Source organism: Esox lucius, chromosome 2 (assembly GCF_011004845.1).
Source record: "Esox lucius isolate fEsoLuc1 chromosome 2, fEsoLuc1.pri, whole genome shotgun sequence".
Classification (NCBI taxonomy): Eukaryota; Metazoa; Chordata; class Actinopteri; order Esociformes; family Esocidae; genus Esox; species Esox lucius.
Window position 1 is genome coordinate 31,626,964 of NC_047570.1, and position 22,503 is coordinate 31,649,466.

General features: G+C 41.1%; 1 protein-coding gene across 1 annotated transcript in view; it reads left to right on the forward strand.

Moving 5' to 3' along the window:
• Positions 1-22,503, forward strand: part of LOC105014014 (A disintegrin and metalloproteinase with thrombospondin motifs 7) — a 118,815-nt gene that overhangs the window by 34,295 nt on the left and 62,017 nt on the right. Inside the window, exons 8-11 of the mRNA XM_010875959.3 lie at positions 191-334; positions 10,659-10,803; positions 20,241-20,333; positions 20,802-20,947. Coding sequence (XP_010874261.2) covers positions 191-334; positions 10,659-10,803; positions 20,241-20,333; positions 20,802-20,947 — 528 coding nt within the window. The remainder of the gene's footprint in view (positions 1-190; positions 335-10,658; positions 10,804-20,240; positions 20,334-20,801; positions 20,948-22,503) is intronic.

Here is a 22,503-nt window from a genome sequence, read left to right on the forward strand (position 1 = left end):
TGGTTACATTTACCTGCCAGTAGTGTTGAAGTGAGAATGACTGTATGCCCAAACCATGTAACCAGGTGAACCAAACTTTCCACGGGGGTGTCCTAACGTTTTCACCTGAATGCACCTGTGTCCGTGTCAAATTGTCCATCAGGGCCCACTCACTCGCCCCCTCTGTGTTGAATGTGCTTCTATGCCGCAGCTTTGGGATTCAACATGACGGCAACGGCAATGACTGTGAGCCGATTGGGAAAAGACCTTTCGTCATGTCTCCACAGCTCCTGTACGGCAACGCCAGACCCAGCTGGTCCCGCTGCAGCCGGCAGTACATCACCCGCTTCCTTGAGTGAGTCCCACACTGATGACCTCATCAATCTACCGTCTCTCTGTTCACGCTTTGTCTGTTTCACTCTGTAATGATGGCTGGTAAGGAAGTCCATAACAATGCGTCATTGAATTCGTCTGAAATGAACTGATAGGGGAATTGCAGAGTTCTCAAAAGAAAAGAAAAATGCAAATGTCCTTTCTTACGTCCGTGTCACCCTTGCCCCCCCCCTCTCTTGTCACTCCCTTAAAACCACATTTCCTGACTCCTGATCTCACTGCTAACGTTTCTTTCAGTGTTTGTACCACTGATAGGCCGTGAATCTATCATCAAACTCCTAGATGGCCCCAACTTTTTCCTGCTTTCATATTGTAGGTATTAGCCACTTGCTCCAAAGGGCTCTGTCTATCTTGTTTAGATAGCTGCACTGGCAGAAAACTACTAGGAAATAATGAACATGTGCCAGGTATTTGTTACCTGTACTGAGGGCAAAAGACATTAACTAAAAGAACAATTACATAGGGAAATTAGTGAATGGGGTCAAGGAGGCTTATCATTTAGTAACCAAAAGTCACTAGGAATTAAATAAATATATTTATTATTAGGTGTGCAAAGGTCACGTTCAGTTATGTTTTGCATGAAACGTTTTTTCCACTGGAAAAAAAACATGAAATAAAAAAAAGCAAAACATAACATATATTTTAAATGATTTAAAGTTTAATTTATTTTAAGTTGCCACTGTATTTAAAGTATGCAGTAGGTTGGATTTTTTTTTCAGTACCAGCATTTTGTTACAGCACTTTGCAATATACTCACCGGTCAGAAAGCGGTTCCGCACCAATGCCCGATAGAGAATGACGTTCTGAATAATAATATGAAAAATAGAATGACCTGTTCCAAAAAGAGCTAACTCAGAGTTTGACATTATTCTTAGTCTTGATAGCAATAGCTTTGGGTTCCTGGTTGCTAGCTAATAGTTTTGCATGTTTTGGTAGTTTTTTTCCACTGCTCCGAAATCGTACTGAACGTGACTTAAAAGTTTTGGTACGTACCGAACCGTACCGTTACAACCCTATTTATTATATATAATTACATTGGTATTATGACACAATAACATTTATGCAGAAGGCAAATAATTTTTAGGAACGGTTTTCCCTAATTTTCATACCATACAAGTACAGTGTCACACATGTCGTTAAGAGATTGTTGATCTTCTTCTACTTGCTCTCCCTCATCCACCGTTTCTCTAACTCTCTCGCTGATGTTGTCATCCATTATTCCAAGCACAGGTGAGCTTACCTGTGGCAGTTTTTATTAATGCCAACATCCTGATTGCATGTTTATTATGCTTCTTAATGACCTGGTTGAGATTGTTAGGACTGCAATAATTTGAGTTTGGTCATTGAATGCCAGTGTTTTCTACATGATGACAAGTGTGCTTTACAAAGACAGTTGTGTATATAGTTTTGCAAGAAAAGTATGACAGGCGAATAGTGCTAATGTGTTGGAAGTAAATTACTTTCCTTCTGGAATTTAGCAAAAGTTTTGTTTTTAATGTGTATACAATTGTGAAAAACAAAAACAAAGTTGATGATAATGATCCTATTTGGGAATTTGTAGGCTGATTCATCAATGCAAATCAGCATCTGCCAAATTCAAAGCAGGATTCTGAAAGTTGCTTCAGGCTGTTTTGGTGGGAAAGGGAATCCTTCTGGAGAGAGTCTGATAAAAAATGTGCTAGCTTACTCATGCAGCTGAACCTGAGGGATGTGGAGCTAAAGGCAAAGCTAAAGCAACATAAGTTAAACTTAACATAAGTAAGGGAAATAGAATGTGAGGGGAGGTTAGAACACCAGAAGTTTGAGTTTGAACAAAGTGAATAGGAACCGCGACATGGAACCAGAACAGGAATGTGAGCAGAGTAGTTAAGTGGAGGGGAGTTGGAGTGAAGCTAAGAGGGTAGGGCACGCAACTGGACTGAGGAGCTTGTTTGCACATTTTTTGGAATAGTGGTCGTATATCCTGGTCCAATTTTGCTCTTATACCACTTAACATTTACCACTAAGTTCTGGATATACTCTGACCAGAATTTCTCATTCTCTTCATCATCCTTCTTTACATTTGTTAAGTGCTTCATCCTATTTAGCCCACATCAAAACCAAATGGTAGCCTACATAATCACAAAAGTAGATGGAGTGGACTAATGGAGAGATTTCTTCACTGTGAGCAAGGAGTGATTTTTAGCACAGCGTGAAAATGGATGTTGAGTGTCTGGAGTGGTGAGAAAGGATCACTCTGTAAGCAATGAATTGGATTTCCGACTGCTCAGCTTTGCTCGCGCACTCTGAATGCAGTTAGAGTAAGAGATAGATCTTCAACCACGCCACATAGAGGTGCAATTGGACGCAGTTTGATTTTGTTTGGAACACCCGACTTGTACCGTCTTTGAATAGGAAGGTGTACATATGTTTTGTGTTTATAGTTGTATCTGTTTGGCCTGCTTGCCATGCCCCTAAACACATCCCAGGCAAGAGGACAGGCGCGTAGCCTTGGTCTAACGCCAAATAAAAGTTTTTTCTACCCCTTTTAAGACACCAGTCTCAGTACTATGGGGTATAATACCTGGACTGGAACATTTTATATATAGTCACCAATACAGGGAGTCGCTGGGAAACATTTACAGTTTTGAGAAGAATGGAAGATTTGATATTTTTTTGGTGAAGTTAAGGCTCCTTCAAGAAAGTCTTCATTATGGCAATTTTCTTGTAAGATTGGTACAGTTACAATAGAGTGCAGTTAGACCAGGGAGGAAGTAGCTTTTTCAGTAGTGTTACTGGAATAGGGTTGATTGGATAGCTGGAATTACAGTGAATGGTTCAGAGGATACAGCATTTAACAACTCAAGAGTCTAGACAGATTTCAGTTACTTATGGTTCTGGGCAAAATTACAGTTTTCGAAAAGTATCAGTCCGGTATGCAAGACCCAAACCTAATATGTGGGAATTGTTTATTTTGCACACTGAATATTCCATGATTGCGGAATTCCGGATGTACTAATTAATGGAATGTTCAGCGACCGGACGCTGTGCAAATTCTATGGATCTGGCGACCTGTGTGTAACGCAGGTGTACTGTCACTTGAGTGTGTCATTCAGAAGTTTAGCTTGTCCTTTTTGTTCAGCTATACTGCATTAACTTATGTGTACTTTTGTACACTTCGCCCTACTCATTGTTTGGGGACAATTTGTAAATATTTCAGTGTGTTTGCCGCCATAAGAAACAGTCATTTTCTGGAAAATAACATTCACTCATTATGCAAGTGGACAGTTTGAGCAGCAAACAACCCATTTTAGTTTTCTTTGGGGAATAGAAAATGACTTCTACGGTGTCGTGTTTCTTTCTTTATTTATGTAATTTCTGCATAAAAAGTGTGGAATTATCACTTGTATGCTCCATCAGCTTCACAGGAGGAGTATGTTGAACTTGATGGTCTCAGTGGTCCCTCTTTTTGATAATACTAGTCCCTAGACATGGTGGATAGAATGTATGCACCTGGATTCACAGAAATGTAGGCATATTACATTTAAAGTAATTTTACTGATTGTTACTTCAAATCTCAGAAGTATATGCAAGTATAATTCAATGCAAATGTATTCTAAGTAAATGCAAGTCCCAGAGGCAGTAAAGAACACATAAAATGGAAGTAGATTAATAGAAATGAATGTCAATTCATTATTATGCATCAGTGCAGGTCTTTGATTCCACTGAACGGATTCAAGGCGGACATGCATGTTCGGTCCAGATTTGACCACATTATCAGAGTAATGTCGTGAGCGAACATTCAGGGAATGTTGGTTCCCCTGCTTTGTAGCACACTGAAAATGTAATACGGATAGCCCATATGTGATTACCATCAGGGGTTAGTAGAAAAAACCCCAGTAAAGCAGGCAGTCAGTTGGGTCATTGTACTCCCACACTGCCCATCTTCCTGAGTAGGACAGTGTAAATGCCTCTCCTTCCATCTGAAACTAGCCGTGGGCTGCTGTGCACTGCTCCCATTACTCCTCTTTCAGCAAAGTTATTGTCTGTCCAACTTTTCTTTCTGTCTCTTTCTCGCCCTCCTCCTCTGCCATCTAATTGCCTTCCTCCGCCTCTTGAAATCCCATACCCTCCTCTTTCCCCTCAGTCGTCTTTCCCCTCATGTCTCTTCTTGCTCCTACCCCAAGCCTATTGTGGGCTAATGGCCGAGGGCTTCCTTAGGCCTAAGTAGTTGGTCTTATTTTGTTGTCTGACTCAGAGATGTAGGTGCTAGTTACATGTAGAATGTGAAAAGGCAGGCAGGGCCATGTGGTTCGGATGGTTATCAAACAGATGGGCTGAACACAGAGAGAGCGGCTCCTAATGTCTAGTCTTGACGAGTTTGAAGCAGGTTTGGAGGCTGGAAGAAGAGGCATGGGTTACAAAAATGCCCTGAAGCTTTTCGTGTGTAATTGCAGTGAGAGGGAGTCTGAAAATAGCAGCGATGACAGTTATTTCCTACTGCTATATTAGGATTTCCAAGACTCCTCCAAGTTGTAAATAAACATGCATCATGTTTTGATTTATAACTGTTTGAAAGGTGAATAATTTTTTAACTGGCAAAAACATGTTCTTTATAATGAAAGTAATGTTTTTAGAGAAGCCACACAGTGAAAGCAGGATTGGGAAACACTTATAATTGTTAGTGTTGTGACATTTACTTCCAGATTCAGATTTGACAGAACTGACAGAGCCTGTCACACTACCTACCAGTCTCTTCTCAATGTCATATGCCAAAAGATTCAAATGTAAACATTCTTCAGTTAATGAGCTTGAGGAACAGAGAAGTATTTGCTCCTAACTGAAAAACCATGGAAGCAATTCTCGAACCCAATGATTTTGATAATATTACAACTTGTTAACATTAGCTTAAAAACATTAGTTTAAACCACTGATCTGAAATGTCTAATTGTTAGCCTTTCTTGTAGGATAATCTGGCAAATCTTAACCCAAGTGGTGGGCTGACCAGCTGAGCACATAAATATATTTGATAACAAAATCCTTATCAGACAATTGAAAATTATGTTATTTTGGAGTTTATACAACTCATTTTTTCACTAAAGCATCCTTACCACAGTGGTCTCATCAGACATGTGGAAATACATTTATGGTTGCCATTTTGTTAAGAATGGAACTGCAGTTTCAAAGTCTAACTCAAGTGTAGGAGGACCCTGCCTGTCACCTACTTTCCCTCTGTTGACCTGACTAATCGGTAAACCTTTCTATATAATCAAACCGCACCGCCACAGAATCACCCATGGCTAACAACATAATTGCTGTTGCATGTGGTCAGTATGTCGTCCCATTCATCACCGTGGTTATTAAAGTTGCATTGAAGAGGAAGTTATTCTATTCAAGCAGTTGTTAACAGATAGGCCTATTGAGAAAAGGTTTCTTGCATTCCAAGCGTCTTTTATTGTGATTCAACGAAATTAATGGGAACATGCCAAGTAATTGTCTCTTCTTGGGTGAAACCTGATGTTTTAGGTTTGGTTACACAGTGTAGAAGCATATGAATATGTTTCATTAAAAGTTAAATGTGCCTAGATAATGAGAACAACATCTGCGTTTTGATTCTCTCTCAGTAGGTCACGCTCATCCATCCTCAGGAAAGTGGAATGTTTACATTGACCATTTGGCATTGGGTTTTCTTCAATGTATATAACCGCTAGCAACCATCTTTACAGTGAGATAGATTGAACATAAAATCAGACAACTCTGCTGCTAAAAACCATCCCTCTCTGATGAGCGTCTGACAGGAGAAACAGGAGACTTGCGCTGTCCAGAGAAACACAGTTAGTATCCAGCGGTATTTTGTTACTTTTTAAATATGTCAGGAAGGCAATACTATATTCTGCCATCAATTAAACCAAACAACCCTCAAGCTTCTGCTCTCTCATGTTGTGATTTTCAAACAAACACCAATAAAGTGGACAGGCTCACTTAAGTCCATAGTCCAGCATTGCTATGAAAGCTGTCTGGTATTCTCCTGTACTACAGTATATTAAAAAAAAATATGTGATTTTTCCTGCAGCTGGCCAGCACCACTTCCTAGTTACTACAGTTGCTATGGGCCCATATTAAAAAAAGCTTAAAGAGTTGGCGTGTTGACCTACATTAAATTTTTTCCTTCTAGAGAATACTGAGATCTGAGATCAGCAATATGACTTATGGACAATTGTGAATACAACCCCAGAGGCCTGTTCCCTTATTTCAAATCACGAGCTCTGCCTTTTTAGCACATGATCTTAGATTTCAAGGTCAGTTTCAAACTAAAAATATTTGGCTTGGTGCATGGGATTTATTGAATAAGTCATGCAGTCGATTGGAGGAATTCACCTTCTGTATTTGTCCCTCTTGATTTCCTAATTGAGGAACACTTTTTCATCTAAATAAATTTTTTTTTCAATACTGAACTATTCCAAAATATATGTTTGTCTCAGCATTTCTCAATCTCTTCTCACAACAAAATTAGGTGAGTTTCTATAATCTAATGATCACTAATGTAATGTAATGATCACTAATGTAAAAAAAAATGATAGCTTGTGATTGTGTTGCTTTTCATAGATAGTGGGTTCCATTTAAACATGTTTGAATAGTGTGTTGTACTGGGCTTAAGAGTTGCCAGGTGTTGCCAGGTCATCCTTGTAAATGCAAATGAATAAAATAAAGGTAACGTAGTAATATAAAAGTTTAAATCAAAAACAAATTTCAACAGATTACTTCAGGTGAAATGTAACACGACAGTACCAGATGTGGTTTTTCACAAGCGGGATATTACAAAGCCCTTTAGCTTTAGTTTTATCATTTAATTGCAAAGACAACAGCCATACAAGAAATGGCTTAAACATTGTTTGCTAAATGTGTCTGTCTGGTTGGAACCTAATAACCCACACTGCGGGCAATTCAACATTTGAATTCTAACTGCCCAACTGTTCCAATTGGATCCAGTAATTCCTGAGCGAGATTATAGAGTCCAGTTTTCTTTGCTGAGTCCTTGTAGGTTTTCACTTTTTTGCCTAACCGCGTAAGTGAAGCCGGCCAAGAAGAGCGAATGTCTCTTACTGAGTGACTGACAGGCCTACCCATTGTTAAATAGCGTAGTGGTTAGAGATGTTAAATCGTTGTTTTCATTGTAGGTACTCTTTAACTATTAGCTAGCCCTGTCTCCCAAACATGGTTACATATTATTAAAGTTTTGACCCCAGTTCAATTCCACTTCTCAAGAAAAAATGCTTCTCGATTTTTTTTTACTCAGAAATAGTGACTAAGTTTAAAAGCTCTCTCTACCAACATTTTCCCTTCAGAGCTATGGTACATTCTTAAAAGATAGATAACATTTATAAAAACCACAACTGCAACACTATTTGCATTACACTGTTTTCAAACTACTGTGTGTATCAGAAATGCTTCGATGACAGACATTAATGCTTAGGCCTAACACCATAACCATGTATCAATCCGCGTTCTTGTCCCTACTTGTGTACTCGTTTGACGTCATCTTTCATGGCCCAAGTAGGGTTCCAATCAAGCGTGCCACACAAGCCCTGAAAAGTGAAGCCAAAACGTCTCGATCGCCCCCTGGTGAGTGGTCCCAGTATAGGTCATAAACCCCGCCTCCCCATGTTATTCAATGGGACGCTAGACCAACTAAACAATTCAATTACCCTTCAAATATCTTGTTTCCAAAGCTGGTTTCTGTCATTTACTGTAGTTTGTATCACGCTAATGTAAATTCAAGAGTTTGTTTTTAAAATTAGTTGGTTTTTAGTTAGTTATTTAATGCTCTAAAAACGGTGGTGTGACGTCGTGATTCACAGCTGTGATTGACAGCTATCTGAGCCGAGGAGCCACTGAAGCGCCAACAGGCTTTTTTTGCGATCTTCGGAGGACTAAGGAGATTGGAGCTTTAAATTTAATCTCTAAATTTCTATAATTGATACAATTTCACACGGACATAATGGGTTGTTCTGCATTAGATTGTGCTAACCGATCTGGCATTTCCAATCGATCTTTGAATTTTTTTCGGTAAGTTAAATTTATAAGCTATTTAATTAGTAAATAAATGTAATGGGCTAGCTAACGTTAGCTAAAAGACAACAAGCCTCGTTAATAGCCATGTTAATAGCTAGCAGGTGATCGTTAGCTAGAAGTTACCAATTATTTTTGTATTAGGCCTATTCTAAATTAAGGTTAAACATGATGTAAGTTAGGCTATAACATATCGTATTTTAATGAGGTTGGAGTGGAACGGAGCAGACAGAGTTCACAGGAGCAGGACTCCACTTCCAAAACAGTGCAGCGTGTGCTTGCGATTGATTACGGTATGCGCATTCTGCGAGGGAGAGTGAGGGCGGGGCACAGGGGTGGGGCTGTTGATTTCGCGGCTTTACGGCTTTACTTACTGCTCGCTACTGCGCAGAACTGGTCCCAAGATCGCTATCTGTGCAGACGCAAGTCCAAGATGTCAGCGCCATATCGGGACACTGGCGGCTTCAGTTTTCACCAATGGAAAAGAGCGAAGGGGCGTCGTCCATTTTTTTTTACAGTCTATGGTTCCAATCCAAAGAACGCAAGTTACCAAGAACCCCTAAAATGCCCGGATGTATACTTGATCCGCCTCTTTTATCAAGGATGCATGGGTTGATGACTTGTTCAGCGAGAACACGTCTGATATCCCAGAAGTCATCTCAAGATGTCAGGAGAGCAGGAAAAACTCCTCAACTGTAATAAGTTTTAACTTTTCCTATTTCAGGTAAAGGATACCTGTAAATCAGCATCTGAAAAAAATGTGACGAGAAATGGCCATTGTAGTAGCTGAATTTTTGGTTATTTTATTTAGGAAACAGCTAATTTATAAATTTGCTCCGACTTTTCGATCAGCTAACTAACGTTATTCAGTGCAGTGGAGAGGCTAGTTAACGTTAGCTAAGTTAATTAATTACAGTACCGGTAGATTAGAATTGCAGTTCATTTTCACTTAAAAAAAAATTCATATACAAATGTCATATCATATTAATATGGCTATAGTCTCCATACAACCTTCTGCCGTTCATCTTCACATTCATCTTTTATTCAGGGACTACCGAGGAGGTTACAGCCCTCGGAGTGGAGGGGTATTGCGCAACTAGCCAAGTACACGTGCATCTCAATACAGATAGGCGTGTTCTCTGTCCTCGCGATCTTGCAAGACCAACTAGCAAGGACGCTAGGCAAGAACATTCTTAGCGTACTTGGAATTGATAAACAGCCCGTAACTCCTGCACGGTAAACAGTACCTTTGATGCGCAGCAATTTGAGTGGAGGGCAGATTCAAAAAAACGTAACTGATGTTACTGCCTTGGCTTCTCTAGGGTATTTGGAAGTTATGGCAAAGACGACACACTATTTAAGAAAAAAAGAAGTTCACTCAAGATATTTGTCTACTTGATAAAGCAGATATTTCATGTTAAAAAAATTACAATAACTCATTTTCGAACCAAATCGAAGTTATGGCCTTTTGCCTTTGCACGGCAGTAGACACATCCAACACTACCCGAGGGGAGTTATACATACATAGCTAGAATATCTTAATGCTCCCTTGGAAGATAGATATGGATCCCATGAAGTGGAATTAACTCATTTATCTTTTCATTCATGTGAAAAGATGGCTGCTGTGCTAACTCTGATGACTGTTTGATTCAAGGCCATGTTAATAGCTCTGTAGAGTCACATAAAGCTCTATAAACCCTGTCACCTGCAGCTCTTTAAACCCTGTCACCTGCAGCTCTGTAAACCCTGTTACCTGCAGCTCTTTAAACCCTGTCACCTGCAGCTCTTTAAACCCTGTCACCTGCAGCTCTGTAAACCCTGTTACCTGCAGCTCTTTAAACCCTGTCACCTGCAGCTCTGTAAACCCTGTCACCTGCAGCTCTGTAAACCCTGTCACCTGCAGCTCTGTAAACCCTGTCACCTGCAGCTCTGTAAACCCTGTCACCTGCAGCTCTGTAAACCGTGTCACCTGCAGCTCTGTAAACCCTGTCACTTACAGCTCTGTAAACCCTGTCACATACAGCTTTTTTAAACCTGGTCACATACAGCTCTGGAACCTCTGTGATACCTGTACACACAATTATGCAAACTCTGACACATGCTAGTAACTATGCTAGTTTGCATCCCATTTCAGCATAGTTAGGCTCTCACAAAAGGCAGCCCTCGTGTGTATGTGTGTATCAACAAATGCATTCTGTCTGTCTGACCGGCCCGTTGTTGCGGTTCTTCCCTCCTAGTCGAGGCTGGGGCTGGTGCCTGGATGACCCCCCCTTGAGCGACGTAAAGGATCTGAATTCGGTGCCTCCCGGGGTCCTGTACAGTGCCGCCCACCAGTGCCGTCTGCAGTATGGCTCTGGATCTCTGCTCTGCGACGACGTGGACGTAAGACCTGGGAACGTCTGTCTCCGGCAACCTTCCTCCTGTGCCCTACGCCTCTATGGAGCACCTCCCCCCCTGTTTCACCCTCCTCACGGCTCACTCTCTTCTTGATTAATCTTCTGTCATGGATATAATTCTTTGCTGCTTTTCCCGCCACTAGCTACATTCACCCTGCATCGCTCCTCTGAGCCCTTTCAACTTCTTCTCGCTCCATCGCGTCCTTTCTGTCCGTCGCTCTATATCCTCACATCACCCTCTCTGTCATCCACTTATCCCCAATCCATCTGTCTCCTCTCTTACCTCACCTCACCCCCAACAATTTCTTATCAGACTTTTGCTTTCTGATCCATTGAACCTATATACAGGACATGATCTTCACGTTGCTACAAAATGCATAAACAAATGCGCACTGTGTAGCAATGTTTAGGCAATGTGATTGGAGTGATGATTTTCAAAGTGCAACGAATTGAACTGAGAGCATCTAATCTCGAAGGCCGGATGGGCTGGCAAACAAACTGCAAACCAATACATACAATTTGCAAAGTGGAACGGTTTAAGCTTTTTGTTGGACTCTCGAGCCTGTTGGACGCAGGTTTCATTTAACTGTTTGCAAACTATTTGCAAGAAAGTACTTACAAAGCTGGAGTGTGGCTAGCTTTGAAGTTTAGATTGGAAACTCCAATATGTAGTCATTGTCTGAGTCATGGTACTAAATGTAATTTTGTAGTTTTAAGTCTGTTTATATTCCATTTTTAAATAGAAGGCACACAGGCGAATATACAAGTTAATCTGTGTTATTAAAAAGATATTTCAAAAATACTGTTTTAATGGAAAATGTATTAGCCAGAGCACCATACTGTAGTACATATGTTAGGAGTTAATATTTAAGGAGTCACCTTTTGAATGGACAAAACAGGAAAGTCAGTGAAAGATCCAAAATCTGCTCATTGCCCCCTGACAATATTCCGGTAGCCTTTAGTATAGACTATTGTTTATATGTTTATTTCACAATATGTGGAGGTAGAAATCAGAGTATAATTAATGTTTGCATGGTTGCACGTCAACCCCAATGTATGTTAATCTAAGACAGTTAATCCTTGCTTGCAAATGTATTTTCAACAGCTGCACAGTTCACAGCGGTTGCTAGGCAATGGAAAGCACTGTGCTGCTACTGACTTCAGCTGACAGGAAGGATGGGAGCAAACACTGCGCCCTCATTTTGATGTTTGAACAGTTATTGCGCTGACCGAAGACATTTACCTGACAAATAAGCGTAACACATGAAATGCCATGAAAACGCCAGGGGGAAGTATACAATGGCGGAGAGATTGTGAATTTCATTGCACCCCGCAATGAGGGTACCTTTCGGCAATGTTATGTAAGTGTATTTCACACTATGTTGAGGTAAAAACTGTGCTGTATGTGAGAATGGATGGTCATCAGGTACAATACATCAAGTTTATTGAGGCACTTTTTAGCTCAGATTATTTCTTCCGTAGTCTAGGTTTGGATCTAAGATTTACAAGAGTATACTTGGCAGATTTGGTGAATAAGTAATCAAGTTCTTCAGAAAAATAAATCCATTCTGGATTTAACTTTAGGCGGGTGGGTGATATTGTTGTTGGATAGCAGTGATCAATCAAGCCATATACAAAGGTATTTTTAGGTGTCAACGTAATCTAACTCAGACTCATTCAAGGTGAGGATCTTTGAGGGGGAATGCTGGTTAAAATGGGCTCTGACTGAAGAGCATACATTTAGCATTTTAAAACTACTTTGACCATCACCAGTGATTTCTGTATGCTAACTATGCTAACAGCTAAGACAAACAGGAGGCTGCATCCAGGATGTTACACAGTGAAAACAGTTAAATACATCCACATCTCACTTGAGTAACTGCATTGTGGGCTTTTTTAAAATGAGTAATAATAATAATTTAACAGACAACCAATTTGTTCGATCAGAGTTTTTGACTCCCATTGATGACTTCCCTTTTCTATGCCCCCCACGGTTTGCGCTCCTTTGCCCTTTTCAACACACCTGGTGCTGCTGTGGAATGTAGCTTTATGTCAGTCATAATACAGAAACCTCATTAAGTTAATTGCTTGACCATTTACTATAATGTAAATCTTATGTTGTGAGCGATACCACTTTCTGCAATGGCCTTATATTTTCAGTACTGAAATAAGCAAACAGCCAAGCACATTCTCTGTATTTAAATAACTTCTCAGGGGAAATCCTTGCTTGCTGCTTAACTTCAGAGTGTAAACCTTAATGTCTTTTTGACAGAATCTGAGGGGGCCCATATTTATTTGGTTAAAGTCAAATGGGATGATTTGCTTCAATTACCGGGCTATGGCAAGGGTTAGAAAGATAAATTCCCAGCCACCACGCTTAGTAAATTGGGAGGTGGTAAAGGAGCCAGACCAATGTGCACTCATTTGTCACTCTTGGAATTATGTCAATTTGAGCTAGAATTACACCCATTTCCCCCGTCGCATTGGACGCTTGGCATATCCGGGCACTTGGGAACCATTGCAGCTTAAGCTGTTAGAGAACAACTGGGGGGAGACAGCTGGTAGGAAAAATGATTAACAAGCTCTTCAGTGTGCAGTGAGTTCATCTTCATCACTTCACTGAGGAAGTATCCAGTGAAGTTAGCCAGAGGTGTACGTACAGTGCCCCTGGACACTGTTCCTCCACTCCGTTGTTATGTTTCCGTTGGTCGGGGGAAGGGCTGTGTAGGGAAGCTATGTAGTCCACTCAAAACCCCCTGGTAAACTGTCCTCTGGCACTGGGCGAAAGCTAGACATTTCTGCTGAGAGGGACTGGGGAAAATTGGAGGGAAGAGAGAGAGAGGGAGAGAGAAGCAGTGAGTGAGGGAGGAGGGGACTGGAAAGGAGAGTAGGGGGAGATCAGGAAAAAAATAACATTCTCAGTCAGGGTGGGATGGCCAGCCCTCCCTGTGAACAGCGTAAACGGATCACTCCATATTCTGGGTTTACAGGGAGGTGAGCATGGGATAGTCCTACATGGGATAGTCCTACATGGGATAGTCCTACATGGGATAGTCCTGCAGCCACATACCGGGCAGAGCCTTCAGAAAGTATTCCCAAACCTTTTGTGTTACATACGTAATTTAGAATTAATTTTACCATCAATCTACGCACAATTACCCATAATGACAAAGAGAAACTAGGTTTTTAGAAATTTGTACCAATTTGTTGAAAATTAAAAACTGAAATGTCTCAGTGTACAAACAGTTTCCCCAATTCTCCCTTAAGCTCTGTCAGATTGGATGGGGTGGCTATCTTTTTTAGATTCAACAGTTTTGTCATTGAACAAGTAGTGTATAACGCCACAGATGTTCAGTCAGGATCAGGTCTGGGCTTTCACTGGGCCACTCAAAGACAAAGACTTAGCCTGAAGTCACTTCAGTGTTGTCTTGGCTTTGTGCTTTCGTCATTGTCATGCTGAAAGATACATTTTCGACAGTCTGTGGTGCATTCTTGACCAGGTTGTCTTCAAAGACCTCTCTGTGTTTTGCTCCATTCATTCTTCCCTCAATCCAGAAGAGACTCCCTGTCCATGCTGCTGTGAAACATTTTTATAGAATGATATTTTCATCACTGTTGTTTCCTGTATGAATGTCATTAGCCAGGTGATGAGAAGTACTTTGTTTTTTGACAGAGAAGTGCTTTGTTTTTTTAGCACTTGTCATTCAGGCCTAATAGTTCAATTATGTTCTCATCAACCTGAGAGTATTTTTCATAATGCTGTCAGAGTTCTTTAGGCGACATGTCATGTGCCTTTTTTCTCAGGATTTACTTCCACCTAATCACTCTACCATTAAGGCCTGATTGATGGAGAGCTGCATTATGTTTTAAAAATCTGAAGTTACACTGTACTGTATGTTAGAGTGGCTATTGAGTTGTTGGTCACCTACAGTACATTACCAAGGCTCTTCTTGTCCGGTTAATTAGTTTGCCTGGATGGCCAGCTCTAGGAAGTGTCTTGGTGGTTCCAGACTTCCATTTCACAATGACGGAGCCCCTTTTGCTCCTGTCGGAGCTTTAAGCATAATTTTATCTTTGAGGTCTACAAAGAGTTCTATGGTTGCTTGTGACTTTTTTTTGACATGCACTGTGAAGTGTGAGACATTAAATGTTTTCCGGAGCTGTATATATAGAGAGAGACCACTGCACCTTTTTCTTTCCTTTTCAAAAAAAGTTGTTCTCCAAAATTTCATATTGGGTTTGTACTAGGTTTGAGTAGAGCGCTGATTGCCCGCTGCTGTTGGGTGATTGGCAGCAAGTAGACATAGGTTTTAAAAAAACAACCATCTCTGTTTAGGGGCACACTAAACTAGTCTATGGAGCTGACAATGTTTTCTCTTTTTTTGCCGGGGCCACGTAAGTGGAGCCTGCCAAGATGAACGAATGTCTCTTACTGACTGACTGACTGACTGACTGACTGACTGCCCATTGTTAAATGACGTAGTGGTTAGAGACGCAGACTGCCACAAGGGGACCGGCATTCGATCCTCGTCACGGACAAAACAAATTAAGCATTAGGATTTGTTCAGGATAGACTAAACTTCACTGGCTACAAGCTTCAGTAGCTACATTAAAGTAAACTGTTTTTGTTTATAGTGCCATGGATCAACAATGCAGAAGTAAACAGGCATCACATCTCTACCCAATAATCACGGGCAACAACGTTCGCTGTTTAAATAGCATAATGGTTAAAGACACAGTCTGCCACAAACCGCGGACACCTGCCAGGGTCAACAACATTCATCCCTTCCAATCATGGGCCGGCAGAACTAGGCCAGCTTAGTTCCTTTTCTGGTTTAACGTTCTTTCTGTTTTAAATCTCAACCACTGTACCTATTCCAAAGCCTATTCTAATTGTTGGGAGGGACGAACGGTTAGAGTGACGGCACCATCTTTCAGCCCCCTTCTTACAATAACTTTCATTAGATTTAATGCCAAATGTGAAGTAAGAATGTAGTAGAGACCTCCAAACCAGGAATGTGGTGTAAAAAAATCTTTGCTCAACAGAAACAGTTGTGTATATGTCATCATTCCGAGATTACAACTTGGTTGTAAATAATTTATTATGATCTCAATTAAACCGACTTTGCCCTCCTGGGTTTGGGTTGACTCTTACTATATAGAGACACACATGAACATTAATTTATATTATACCTGGATTTAGTTGTTTAATTAATGTCTTGCTATGTTTGGTGTTATTTAGAAGATGGTATTTACTAGTAACTTAGTAAGTTAGCGCTGCATCATTAATGAGTAGATGCCATATAAAACATACTAATACAGGAATGAGCTTGTGGCATGACAGAAGAATATTGTAGATAGGGATTCAAAGGTTTGGTTGGTATGGAGATAAAACGAAGGAGGTCCAGAAATGAACTGAGAAGCTTTAGTCATTAAATTACAGCTGGCATCCTTAGTTTTTGGACATCTTTTGATTTTGTTATGAATGCTATTTGATTCTAAGATTATCACTTATGTATGCCTCATAAGCATAGTTCAAGATTCATAACCCATGAAAACATGAAAGATTTCTAAACAAACACTGTATAGCCTCCAACGTTTGTTAAAACTACAATTGTGATATCTCAGATGGTACAAACATGCGTTCATATCTCCTGTACTTAGCAGCATTTACATTTCTCCAGATCCATTCCCGAGCCTCTTACAGAAACACAGGTGTGGAGAACACTTTGTAATTTTTCAAATACAGGCTCCCATTTTTAAGCACAGCCTGGCTGCATATATTACTAGTCCAGCACACCGGGACGAAGGCCTCCAAGTGTAGCCACTAGCAACTTCAAATCACTTCTAATACCAGCATGAATCCTTTATAAGGCACATGCATTCACGCACGTACGCACAAAGGTACTCACAATGGCACACGTAAACACACAACACGCACACATGGTCAGGCCTAGAGACTGCATGACATTTGCATATAATTTGGTCTTTTTTCTTGTGGAACATTGTCACATTCGTAACATTCTGCCCGACAAAGGTTTTACACCGGGACGCAAGCACAGCACGCTGGGCTGACATTATTTTCTGTTCACTTTATTTTGTATCTCCATTTTGATAACCACAACAGCCCCCCGAGTGCAAGACTCAACCAACAAATCTGCCGCCAACTTTGTAATTGAAAATGAAGGGCATCAGATGTCTTGCAGTTTCATAGGTGTTTCCTCATTGTCTTCCAGTGCATTCTGATAACAGACAGGTTCTAGAACGTCAAAGGTATCGTCAGAATCAGACACACCCTCCCCTTTCTGCCTTTTCACAGACAAACAAAATGTCAGCCAAATTGAACAGTGGACAAGTCCATCTCCATTGTCCTGTTCTCCCAGCGCCAGTCTGATAAACCATGAAATCGACCTTTGGGGCTGTTATCGCAAGTCCCCATTTCAGCAAACAGCCAGTTGGAGTTATTGTCAGCGCAATGTAATGTTGTTCTGCTTATAAACACTTAATATAGCCTTCATAAATCCTTCATAAGAAGTACATAAAGGTAATTTATTTGAGATTATCGCTAATGAAAAATGTGACACAACCTACCAAATTAAATATGGACTGAACAATATAGGTTGGAATGTTGAATATGGCCTTTATAAACCCTTTATGTAGGTTGGAATGTTGAATATGGCCTTTATAAAGTTGTCATGTTGTGCTGCAGAATGGCCCATGCTTTTAAGTGAAATAATTGTCTTTACATGATGGAAGCTCCCAGTGTCAGGACATGTAAAGTCACTTTCTTCTTGTGTTGTGTGAGAGAGCTGACCGCCTCCCCTTCCAGACAGGCTTATATGAGCTTTCCTACATCATGTCCCATATCAGCAACATATCACAGCACCGGGACACCAGACTGGACGTACTGTCTCTCACCTAGGGTTGTTCTTTAAAAGCACTCTCTAATAGAATCAGACTCCTCTCCAGACACCTCTCAGGTTACAGACACTAGTTATCTTCCTCGTGATGAGAAAGCATTACTGTGGGATATAACGCAGAGCAGTGAGCTAGTCTGATCAGAAAGTGTTACTGTGAGATATAACGCAGAGCAGTGAGTCAGTGTGATCAGAAAGTGTTACTGTGAGATATAACGCAGAGCAGTGAGCCAGTGTGATCAGAAAGGATTTCTGTGGGTTATGACGCTGAGCAGTGAGCCTGTGTGATCAGAAAGGATTTCTGTGGGATATGATACTGAGCAGTGAGCCTGTGTGATCAGAAAGGATTTATATGGGATATAACGCTGAGCAGTGAGCCAGTGGGACCAGAATGTGTTACTGTGGGTTATAACGCTGTGCAAGGAACCACTGTGTGGTGAACTGGATATTGTTTTGGCTGGGATAAGACATTGTGTATCAGCAACATCATTTTCCAGGCTTGTGGGAGAATGTGGATGTGGGAGTATTTTTTAAATGGATAAAAAGCCTGTAATACAGTTGCAAAGAGGTTAGTCACACACAGCGAAGTGTCAACAAAACACCATTACACTATCAACTTTGGATGCAATGTTCATTTACTAGCAAACACAGATGCAGTGAGCCTAGCAATTGTAAATAAGTATTTGATTGCCAAGATGGTTGGCTGTGATATTATAGTGTGATAGCTAAACTACCTAAATGACATATACAGGTACTGTAAAAAAAAATAAAAAAATAACAGGACTTCTTATGTGTATATATGAGGCCCCTTTTGTCCATTATAGCCAAAGTATTTTGTGTCGGCAACAGGCTTATAATCACAATAAGGGGGTTCATTGTATTTTGCTAATATACTAAGGCTAAACGCTGTGTCCAGACATTCCACCATGCATCGTGCCTGAGAACAACTCTTAGCCATATTGCTTAGCCACACGGTAGAAGGTAACCAGCTCACAAATGTATATCTTACTATGTTTATACCACAGCTGTTTATTCTACTGAGTAAAGAGAGGTGGGAGGTTATTTAAATAATGTGCTCTGCTGAAGATGGTATGTTATGGACAGCCACAGTACGCATAGGTGCTTTGATTCTGAAATGGTTCTCATCTTATTACTCTCCTGCATATTTCTGTCTTGCTTAAACATGGTAATGTTTTCTGTGCCTAATCCATAAAGCCAAGCCGGCAGACAGACAGAAATAAACTCACAAACATAAACATCTCAATCTCTCCCTTCCTGCTTTCCTTCCTCCCCTTGCCTCACTCTGTCCCTCTTTACCTCCTCTTTATCCCCTCCTTTTCTTTTCTCCTTCCAGCATACCCTCTCACATCCTCCCCTCACTGTCACGTCCTGGCTATGCCCCTAGCCATCTCTGCACTGGGCTGGGGCCATAGTCAGGACAGGACGGCAGGTGGTGCCTCTAGCCACCTCTGTTCCTTTTGGTCTCCCCAGTTGGAGGCAGGTGTAGATCGTTGCCTCCAATTGGGGACCCTATTTATGTTCTAAATGTGGCCACACCCAGTGTGGTTCATTTTGGTTTTGGGTTTCCACTGGATGCCCCATGTCACTTTTTGTTTTTGGCCCCTTTTTGATTAAACATGGATTGTTTCCATTGTTTTGACTCTGTGCCTGTGTCCTACCGCAACCACGACCGTGACACTAACCTCCCTCCCATCACCCCCCCCTCTCGCTATTTCTCTCTCACTCCTTCCTTTCACCCTTTATGCCATTGCCCCACTGACAACATTACAGTACAGATAATCTGTATGTTCACTGTCTGCCTGTCCTTATTTAGCTCACCACAATAACACAATGAACTGCCATCTGTTACTTCCTGTATATGCTAGTCTTCCCCCTAAAGAATGTAATGTATTTGCTTGTGCTTCATGACCTTGGTGCTGACCTCCACAAGTGTTATGGTGGAGTGATATGTGCTGTAGTTTTGCACAGCATGAAAACCAAACAAAAGCAGTTACTGTAGTACTTTTCTTTTTATTTGCGAGCCATGCCACACCACCTCAGGAATAGACCATGAGGCTTATAATATCTGATGAGAGCACAACCATCAATACCAACTCTTTGTATTGTAATAACTTTCAAAACACAATTAATACTGAAGTAAAAACTTTTCTGATTCCGGATGAACTCATGAATGTCCTTGCAAACTGGAATCCACATTAATTAAGGAGACAACCCTATTCCACACATCTTCATTACGTTTTCATCCGTTGAATATTTTGCCTTTCCTGGCAGCTCATATCACATCAGATGCACATTATGTTGAGCTATCTCGTCTTGAACCTCGCAAATTATGTCAGCAATCTCTCTGCACTGGCACCCGCCTCAGAACACAGCTGCTCTCAGTGACATAGCAACCGTGGCAGTTTGTATGTTTGACGCATAAATTGGAGGCTTCATTTCCCCCATGCAGGCGGTGTGTGTAACTGCAGCTCTTTATGCCCCATAGAACGTGTGCAGTACATTGTGGTGCACCGTGGGAGTAACCTGCCACTCCAAGCTTGACGGAGCGGTGGACGGGACGCGGTGCGGTGAGGACAAGGTATGTGCGCACGGCGGTTGGGGTCGGATGCATTGGTGTCATTGCATTACGACGTCCTAAGGAGACAAATGATCTTTTCTTTCTCTTTTCCAACCTGGTTCAATAGCATAAATCGATCGCCTGCCCAAAACAAATATACTTCTGTACATTGTAGTCTTTTGAAAAGAAAAGGTCATGCAACAGTGCTGTGACTACATCGGTATGTTCATTGTAGTTATGTAGTCTGCTAATTTCTGGTTCTTTATAATTTTTTTACTCTGATGTCTACAGGACTGAAAACTAAAATCTTACACTTATTGGAAACGATAACCCAGTGCAGCCGCATTTGTGACGTCTTTGCTAATGTTTCCTCAGTCCCGGATACAGGACCCCATGGGATACAAGCCCCTAAAAAACATAGACTAGGCCTTGTGTTGACGACACTTCGCTGTGGGCCCGCGGTGAGCTATTGAAATGTGTCATTGACAGTGGTGCTTTGACGGGGAGTGTGTGGCGGTGGGCTACCGGCCCGAGAGCGTCAACGGGGGCTGGGCGGCGTGGAGCGAGTGGTCGGCCTGTTCCAGGACCTGCGGGGGCGGGGTTCAGAACGCCCACAGGGACTGCGTGAACCCGGTGTAAGTACCCAGTGTCGGTTCCCTCACCTCAGTCAGCCGCTTGCTGTCGCTGTCCAACGCAGTGTTCCCTGTGGTGTCCACATGTTGGGTGTTGTTCTCTGTTTACAAGCCTTTTAATTCAGTATATTTAATCCAATAGCAGCCCTAATCTTCGGCATGGGAACAAAGAGGAATACCTGGCTGCCTCATGTACGACTACTCCAACTCGTGTAGGCTCTAAACATGCACATAACCTTTTCAGGTCCATTAAGCCGTCTAGATACATTTAACATTCTATAGTAACCAGTGGATCAGTAAGGAACTGTCATAAGTCAACAGGACATTGATAATTTATTTACAAATTCTGTAGAGTCGAATAATACTTTCAAATGACCTTCAGTGATTTATAAGACATATTCGTTATTTATTTTTAAATATATGTTTTTATTTATAAATATGTTATTTTGACATTTATTAAACGGTTGATGATCATTAATGTGCTATACTGTGGGCACAACATTGGTTTTGCCTGAAACTGCTGGTTCATGTTCATGGTTCATCTTTCTGGTTCATGCTTTTCCAATATGGTCTAGCTCAGGCTGTGCAATTCAAGAGATGGGGGTATAGAATGTTTTTGTTTCTACTTGCTAGTTGTTACAGTGATCATGTTGTCCCAGGTCTAAATCTGTTATTGATTGTAAAGTCTGGATTCCTAAACCCCGGTTTAGAAATATTGTCACAGAGCATTTTAAGGTAGCGATAGGCGGACATGACAGTTAGACTTGCTTGAAAACAAACAAATTGTTCTATATAGCATCCTGGTCATTATCTTCAAATTACATGACAGATAAAACTCACGTAACCAAACGCACAATGGAACGCCGTTGCCCTGTCACTTGCTTGTCACAAGTGGAAACGAAAGTTGTCTGCTGCATGTCGTTCACTGTGCTCTTTGAAACCAGGTACCAATGGAATAGAATACCATGTCTACCATTTCTAATCTCAAAGGTTGAAACATTAATACAGGTTTGGTCAACATACAATTGCTTTATTGTCTTGGGGGGGAATTACATCTATGTTGTACAGTAATATCGCTATTGCTTATACTTCAAGTCCTCACAATGACTGAGATTACACTTCTGTAACCCATCATTGGAACCCAATATTTATTCCAATGTATATTTTTTTGTATGGAAGTCTGACTTATTCATGTCCCTAACCCTGGAAGTCAATGCAGAGTTTTGGTGATTTAAGATTCCTATTGTTGGATATTAAATCACCCCACTCTGGCAGGGTAAGATTTAAGAATTACTAGCATAGCAAGCGTAATGTGACTTGATGCTGATTTGGCTTGTGTCAAAGGCTGGTCACCATAAAAAAAAAGCAAAGGAACCAACAGAAAGCTGCAACAACATACAGTACTGACAACCGGTGACAAGCATGGAAAGTCTGTGGGGTTTCTGTTGTTGTTCCTGTTGTAGCCAGGACAGGCACTGTTGTGTCAAGAAATGACATGGTGTCTGAAGAAGTAACTTGAGGTCTTTCATTGTTGACATTCTGAAATTGTGCTTTTCATT